This window comes from Cyclopterus lumpus, chromosome 14 (genome assembly GCF_009769545.1).
Source record: "Cyclopterus lumpus isolate fCycLum1 chromosome 14, fCycLum1.pri, whole genome shotgun sequence".
Lineage (NCBI taxonomy): Eukaryota > Metazoa > Chordata > Actinopteri > Perciformes > Cyclopteridae > Cyclopterus > Cyclopterus lumpus.
The window spans coordinates 23726552-23734531 of record NC_046979.1 but is presented as its reverse complement, the minus strand read 5'-3'; the positions used below and the strand labels follow the sequence as shown (position 1 = coordinate 23734531).

The following is a 7980-nucleotide window of genomic DNA, read 5'->3' as shown; positions in this document are numbered from 1 at the left end:
CTATGAGACGTGAAGTCACAACGACTCCGGGGAGGAAGCAGAGTTAATAAGGTGCAATGGAGAGATGTAAATTCATCCATAAGGAGAGAGAGAAGAGGAGATAGGTGCTCAGTGAATCCTAAAACATCCCCCAGCAGCCTATAAGCCTATAGCAGCATATACTGTATATGTGGCACTGCCTCCTGCCTCCATGGCCCTGCTGATGCCCCCCCCCCTCTCCTCTCTACCTCCTTCTGTTTCATGGATTGTGGAGGTCTGGATCGTGGTCCATGCCTACTACTAATTGTTCATAATTTCTGTCATATTCATGTAATGTGTTGTAACTCTGTAACTGTTCATCTGGTCACATGACATCTCTTGCTTCTCTCTACAACATACCCAGCCAGGCAAGGGACGAACCGCATCCATGTTCAGGTGCCTTTATAGCCGACCCTCCCACCAGCTAACGGTGGCTTAAAAACATGTGCATATTCATATATGAATCTGTCAATGAAGCAAAAGTAGATCTAATTTATCTCTTTATCGAGACAATTGTACTTTTTTAAAATGGAAAACCCATGTCAGGCCCGAGTTATTCAAACCGGATTACTTTGAAAGTCCTCCTGAGCCTCATGAGCCTCTGCTGGAGCGCCTGTGTTCACATTAACAGCAGCATTTGGATGAGTCGTAATAGTTCCAAGGAAGTTCAATGATTTTTAAGAAAGCCATATCGACAATCATTAATCAGATTAAAAATTGATCTGGGTGGTAATTAGAATGCATACATGCCACCAAACACGAGTCAAGGGAAGGATTATAGCTCACATCTTCACATTAATGGGAGGAGGAGTCTTTTTCATTCATGGCCTTGCTTTGCAGAGAATGATAAATGTTAATAAATAACATATTAAACAATACGCTGGCTAAGAAAGTTTGATCATTGTCCACCACGGAAGTGGGAATTAAAATGATTTCCATGAGTGTCACTTGAAACTGAATAATTAATGTAGTGAATGAAGGTTAACAGCCCCGCTGACAGTCCAGCCTCCCATGACCCCATGAAGAAGTGTCCTGTGCACACATGGACACTCCACCAGAGGACAGCGTCAGACATATTTTACAGTAAGAGCTCATATACCACAGATGAAGCTGTAGAGGTGAGGCAGCATGATTAAGAAAACGGATGTTTACTGTTACATACAGGTGGGGGTGGATGATTGGGATGCTGTTATTCTCCTGTCTATAATTTACAAATAACCTAATTCATTACTTATGCCCTCTCATTAGTTTTGAATACTTTGAGTTTCAAGACAATTCTCTTTTTTTAAAGTGTTGACAGCATTGAATGAGAGGTAATCGTCCGTCTAATCAGTAGAAAGTCTCAGATGTATATTTGGGAAGATTCCCACCCCTCCCTTGTTTATCAGTGTTGCTCTCTGGGAACCAGCCATGTGGGTGTTCTGGTTCCGACATGTCAGGACATTCGTGACCTACACACCATGGTACAGTTAATAAAAAGATCAATATTATCACATACTGTAACATATAGATAAATAGATGGATCCCTTTGTTCATCTCTTCTACAATTATTAGTGTCACTGCTCAACAACTCAGTGCAACACTAAGGCCTCCTGAAAATGTGAACTCATATTGTTATATCCATTTTTACAAACATATATTTGTGTTTAGTTCCCTGCTACAGTTGGTCAGTTGGAGTGAAAGTCACAATATCGTTTAGAATAAAACAATAAGAAACAATACTGCATGCAGTGTCTCTTCTTCATCAAAGCTGAAACCCACACGTTTAAATGAAGGTCACGTCGCGTGACACCACTGGGCCTGTGACTGGAACAAAGACCAGCAGGCTCCCACTCAGAGAGGGATTCCCGCATAACAGCGCCCCCCCACGGCCACACCGCGATCCACAGTCTATGCCGGTACCGAGTTTCCAGTCGGACATGTTTAGCGAAACACACAACTTGGTTCACGTGGTGCTCGTCTCAGCTGCCGTTAAAGAGGTGAGACAAACGTGTGAAATACTGTCTGTGGACAGAACTGCACGCGCAGAGAGCGGCACATCAAAGCGCCGCGCTGCGACATCCGTGGTTACTCTTTAGGCGAAATGCCGTCAAACCGCGACACTGTCGCAAATACTATTATTATTATTATTATAATATATTGATCGGGCTGAAAGTACAGAGGTTTGCTTCATAATCCTGCGCACTTTGTGCTTATTGATTTAAGAAACACATTTCAGGCGCGTGTACACTTGGAGGGTTTTTACATGCACGAGCAACACACACTCAGTCAAGCTAAAGTAGTCCCATCAAAGTGAACCAAACATGTCACCCGAAAGCACCGGAAGAGAGAGACATAGAGGTGTCTGGGGACTTTGTGTTAAGGGAAACTTGTGTCTGCACGTGGAGCCTCCCCACGTGATTGGGACAAGACTGCTAGTGTTGTATCCTCTGTTGAAAGCCACGAGACGCGCGTGTGTATGTGTGTGTGTTTCAGGATGAGCACAGTAAGTGCACATACATCCATCTGAAGTAACCCTTTCTGTTATTTGTTGACTCAGCTTGGGCTAGCGTCACATTATTCATAACCTTATTGATCAGCTTGCTGGGTTACCATTGCGGATGCTTTGTGGGCGTTTCCATTAGAAAACCCCTTAATGCAGACGGAGGCCAGCAAAATGATTTAGCATTCAGAGCATTCAGTTGTTAAGACATTTATTTCCAAAAGGAATTCACCAAACCTGATCCGTTGTGGCCCGTCGGTAGCAGAAATAGCCGTACGGCAAATGGTTCCTCCAGTACCTCCGAGGTTCAGCATCTCACCGATGACGCTCTCTGAACTCTGTCTCCTTTTTCAGATCACCATGCCAAAGAAAAGCAAAGCAAAGACTGCAAAGAGAGGGAGCAGCGGTGGAGAGCAGCTCCCTCCCAAACAGAGCAAGGTCCAGCACACGGACACCCAATCCCCCCTGTGCTTCGACAGCCCGGTCCGCCTGTTCCAGAGCCTCATCCAGCCCATGGGGACGGAGCAGTTCTTCAGCGAGTACTGGGAAAAGAAACCCCTCCACCTGCAGAGGTCCGACCCTGACACGGCCTCCTACTACCGGTCCTTGTTCCAGTTGTCCGACCTGCCGGGCCTGTGCTCCGAGGACCTGGAGTACTGCAGGGACGTCAACGTCGTGCGCTGCATCAACGGCAAGAAGAAAGTGCTCAACAAGCAGGGGCGGGTTAAGAGCGGCGCGCTCAACAAGAGCTTCCTCCAGAGCAAGGCCACCATCCAGTTCCACCAGCCGCAGAGGTTCAAGGTGAGAGAGGAAGTCCTGGCTCTTCTGCACTGCCTACAGCTGCACTGATCAATGATCACAAAGAGATGTTCTTTTATACATGGAGAAAACAATAACACACTGTACAGGGTGTGACCACGAGGTGAACGGGCAGAAACAGACCTGGATCCCTCTGAGCCCCAGTTGAAGAGGAGTCTTCAGTCATTGGTAAAACAGCTTCCTGTTTCAGTGTTCATAACCAGCTGCAATAATCAAAGATCCTCTTCAACCCTCACAATAGAAATAGAAGCTTAGTTTTGATATTCCTCTATTAGAATATCAGCTGAACAAATCCCCCTCTTGAAAACAGGCCCACTGGGGCCCCTAAATATTTAGAGCCCAAAGACACCGGTGTGGCTCGGTAATGATCGAGGGCCACTTGTGTTTTTCAACTAAATGTAAGTTTTTCTCATTGAATTATAATAAGTATTACATTTACATTAACACATTTGGTGTTAATGTAAATGCAGAAAGAACAACCTCATTCTGCCGTGTGAGCAGCAGTGTGTATGAGATGTCTCCTGTGTGGTCAGGACGAGCTGTGGAGGATCCAGGAGCAGCTGGAGTGTTTCTTCGGGGGCTTGGTGGGCTCGAACGTCTACATCACACCACAGGAGTCCCAGGGCCTTCCAGCCCACTACGATGACGTTGAGGTAACCACTGGTTCCAAAGCCTCTTCATATTGAGGACACAAGCTTTCTCAAAGTACTGCAACCATCTGCTTGAGTGAACTTGAGTGTGAACATATTCAAGTCTGCAAAATCTAGAGAAATTAATTCAAAGTACACAAGTCATTCCAGCTTCATTTACAAAAGTGAAAGTTGTCCTTGTACAGGATGGGACGCTCCATGATTTGTATTTTGAGCTCATCTGAATGATTCTACACAATGCACAACAGGGTTCATGTACTTTGAATCAATCAATGCGGATTTGATGTGCTCATGATGGGTTTTGAAAATCTTATTTTACAAAGTAGATGTTTGACTGTAATGTGGACCCCTTTATCCAAGCAGCGCACACAGGAGACTCATGTAGTCATGCTGATGGTGCTCTTCTTCCAGGTATTCATCCTGCAGCTGGAGGGGCAGAAGCGTTGGCTCCTCTACACCCCCACGGTTCCTCTGGCAGCAGAGTACAGCCTGGAGTCAGAGGAGAGGATGGGCAGCCCGACCCATGACATTGTGCTGAAGGTACAGCACCCGGACTCTATCTATCTATATATATATATATATATATATACGCACACGCACGCACGCACACGCACACGCACACACACACACACACACAAGCCCAGCATATACAATGTGTTTTCTTGTGTGAGTAAGATCCTCTCCTCCCTCAGGCAGGGGACCTTCTGTACTTCCCCAGAGGAACCATCCATCAGGCCAGCACCCCAGCAGGAGTGGACCACTCCACCCACTTGACTCTCAGCACTTACCAGAGAATGTGAGGGAGGTCCTCGTCCACGTAGCATTCAGTGGCAACACACATGGACCTACTTATGCACATACAACATAAATAACTCAGCTTTTGTTCACACTTGTGCACATGAAATTCAAACCAACTCTTCCAAAATATACACTATACAAAATAACCTGAATTGAATTCCCTCCCAGTATTGGAATTCTAATATTTGATTAGGTTTGGCCTCAGAATATAATTAGTATAAAGAGATGCTGTCTGCTTCGAATAAAAGAACTACGATCAATACAGCAGAGGACAAAGTCAATAGAATATGGAACATAAACAGATCATAGTTTCATCCAAGAAAATGAGTTTGATCATCACTAAAGGGTTGTGTAATACATCATTCCTCCCTAATACAGGGTAACTCCACATGACATGTGGATAGCAGGAGCCTCTATGGGATGTCGTGCTCCTTACGATGATGCACCTGATCATTGGATTAGTCCAATAACTGGCTGTGTGTTTCCACAGAACAGCACATTTGGTGATGACATGAACACAGGTTTGGGGGTGTCTGGTCAGGTGTGCCAACCTCAGTGAATGTGTGTGTGGCTGATGAAGAGTGTCACGTTGTCTCTAACTCAGGTCGTGGGGAGATTTGCTGTTGGACATATTTCCCAGCTTGCTGAGTGACCGGAGCCAGACTGAAGTCCGCCTGAGGGAGGGCATGCCCAGAGGACTCCTGCTGGTAGGCTCTTTGTCTGGACCGCTGTGACACCACTTCACTCTTTGGGTTGTCCGTCCAGAATGAAGCATTTAGATGTTTGCAACTGAAACAATATCCCATTTAAATATGATAACGATAGTCTTGCACACAACACATTTAAACAAGGGAAAATGGACGATAACAAGCTGGTCCATGACGACGTCCTGTGGAGGTCGGGGGGAGCAGTGCTTACGCAGATCACGCAGCACATTGGCATGTTGCCATAGAAATCATGTGACATTTTGCATGAGCTCAGTTGGTAAACAAACAAACAGACCTGCAAACACTGCAAGGGAGACGTTGCATCAGCGTTTATCGTTTACCACGCGGGACCATGTCTGGGTGTGCAGGGTCACGGGGGGAACCCGGACACCGGCAGGACGCTGGCCGCCGGCCTCAGATCTCTGGCTGATGAGTTGGCCAACGGGATGCTGGAGGTCCGCTCCACTCACATGAAGAGAGACTTCATCATGAACCGACTGCCCCCCCACGGCCTGCCGGAGCAGCTTGAACCATGTGAGCTCGTTGTGCTTGTTTGTATGCGTTAAAACTGTGATGGCGTTCACTTTGTCTTTACGTGCACATGTGCATGTAACTGAGTGTGAGAGAGTGTGTGTGTCTGTGTGTGTCTGTGTGTCTGTGTCTCTCACAGCTGGGAGGATTCCTGCCTTGGAAGATATGGTGTGTTTGAGGTTTAAAGACCACATGGTGATGACGGTGGAGCCCAGCCAAGAGAAAACAGTAAGTCTATCAGATATGCAGACAAACTGAGGAGACTGAAGTCAGTAACGTGTGTGTGTGTGTGTGTGTGTGTGTGTGTGTGTGTGTCAGGATGAGGCCACACAGCAGCTGGTCTTTGTCTTACACTCCTTGAAGAACCAGAGGGAGAGCCACATGATGGGTGAGGGCTATGACGAAGAGGAGGACCAGCACCTCTCCAGGGTAAGAGAGACCCTGTTTACCATCCTGGAGTCAACACCTCCCAGTATGCGTCTTAATAAATCACAATGATCTCTCTCCACTCCACCAAGAAATGTTCTGCACGTTATCCTGTCCTTCTTTTATTGCCATGTATGTTTTGTTTATTTACATTTGTTTTGTTTATTTATGTTAACGTAGTCTTTTGGGCTCCAGTCTTTCATTATGTATCTCTGGCTGGCACATTGTGTTTCTTTACCTTCATGACTGCCTTTATGAATATAAATATAGACATATATACACACACCAGGGATCAGCTCGCCTGCAAAAAGAGCAACAATAATAAAGGTGGCGTATCATTTTCAGGTTCATACTAGTGTTTTCGGTGGTGTAGTGGCTAGCACTGTCGCCTCACAGCAAGAGGGCCGCGGGTTCGATTCCCGGTCGGAGCGGTCCTTCTGTGTGGAGTTTGCATGTTCTCCCCGTGGCAGCGTGGGTTCTCTCCGGGCTCTCCGGCTTCCTCCCACAGTCCAAAGACATGCTGCAGGTTAATTGATCTCTAAATGTCCCATAGGTGTGAATGTGAGAGTGAATGGTTGTATGTCCCTACATGTGCCCTCGATGGACTGGCGGCCTGTCCAGGGTGTCCCCTGCCTTCGCCCTATGTCAGCTGGGATAGGCTCCAGCGCCCCGCGACCCTAATGAGGATAAGCGGTATTGAAAATGGATGGATGGATGTTTACATTGTGTTTATCTTTTTCATACTGCGTGTGGATCCGTGACATCGGGGCAGACCCCCCCACTGCGTCATGTTACTCTACTCTACACATCATAACTGAGATGTTATCTAATCAATCTGTAGAAGCTGGTGGAGGGGCGTGTCTGCCTGTTTTTACATTTCAGCTTTGAGGATTTCAATTGAAGCTTTGAATGTCGTCAAATTTTAGGATGTTACACTAAAAAAAGAGAGGGGGGTAAATCCAATTTTGTGTTGTTGTGGTTGCATGAATGTAAAGTCCGGTGCCACTCCCGTCATACAGTCGTGGTCTTTGTCTCTGCAGGGCCTGCAGTTCCCCCTGTCCCACCTCCAGGCGCTGCGGCAGCTCCAGCAGGCCCAGCAGCTGGCAGTGGCCCAGCTCCAGCTGCCCACAGCGGAGGCCAAAGTCAGCCTGGTCCTGGCTCTCTGGAGCGAGAGCCTGCTGGTCGTGCTGTAGCGCACCACGTGTCAACATATCACTGACGCGTTGATCTGTATGAATACCTGTGTGTCTGGTGTTTGATTGAATAAAGCTTCATGAAGTCAGCTTCACAACCGTCCTTTACGATGTGTTGAACAGCGTCTGGAACTCATGTTTCCTTTTCCTTCTCCGACTGAATATCAATGAAACCTACCAAAGCTCTATTCTGAATTCATTGTTGTAATCTATTCGAGCCGAGACATTGAGGGTGTCACACAAGGGGTCAGCGGGGTTTTGATTCATAGTTGCTATTTGATCCCGAGACGCTTCATGCATAGTAAGATATGATTATATTCCTCACAGTAGCTTTACATGCATTCAGTGGTGATTGC

At 46.7% G+C, this 7980-nt stretch overlaps 1 protein-coding gene across 2 annotated transcripts; it reads left to right on the top strand.

The window, feature by feature from the left end:
- The first annotated feature begins 1920 nt into the window (after positions 1-1920).
- On the top strand, positions 1921-7727 carry riox2 (ribosomal oxygenase 2). Of its 2 annotated transcripts, none has more exons than XM_034550903.1 (10): positions 1921-1997; positions 2855-3301; positions 3853-3972; positions 4381-4509; positions 4662-4765; positions 5372-5474; positions 5843-6008; positions 6145-6233; positions 6324-6434; positions 7472-7727. In XM_034550903.1, exons 1-10 carry the CDS (start codon positions 1938-1940, stop codon positions 7622-7624), a joined length of 1482 nt encoding a protein of 493 aa, XP_034406794.1. In that variant the 5' UTR covers positions 1921-1937; the 3' UTR covers positions 7625-7727. The 2 variants fall into 2 exon arrangements, with proteins under 2 accessions (XP_034406794.1, XP_034406795.1); XM_034550904.1 differs by lacking the exon at positions 1921-1997 and adding an exon at positions 2330-2503 and having other exon boundaries at positions 7472-7624.
- Positions 7728-7980: the final 253 nt, after the last annotated feature.

What these genes read in the sequence shown, in the direction of transcription:
- riox2 (XM_034550903.1), top strand. Translation starts at nt 1,938, where the DNA reads ATGTTTAGCGAAACACACAACTTGGTTCACGTGGTGCTCGTCTCAGCT. An exon ending in CCCATGACATTGTGCTGAAG is followed by an intron (nt 4,510 to 4,661) that starts GTACAGCACCCG and finishes CTCCTCCCTCAG; the next exon opens with GCAGGGGACCTTCTGTACTT. An exon ending in GCCGGAGCAGCTTGAACCAT is followed by an intron (nt 6,009 to 6,144) that starts GTGAGCTCGTTG and finishes TGTCTCTCACAG; the next exon opens with CTGGGAGGATTCCTGCCTTG.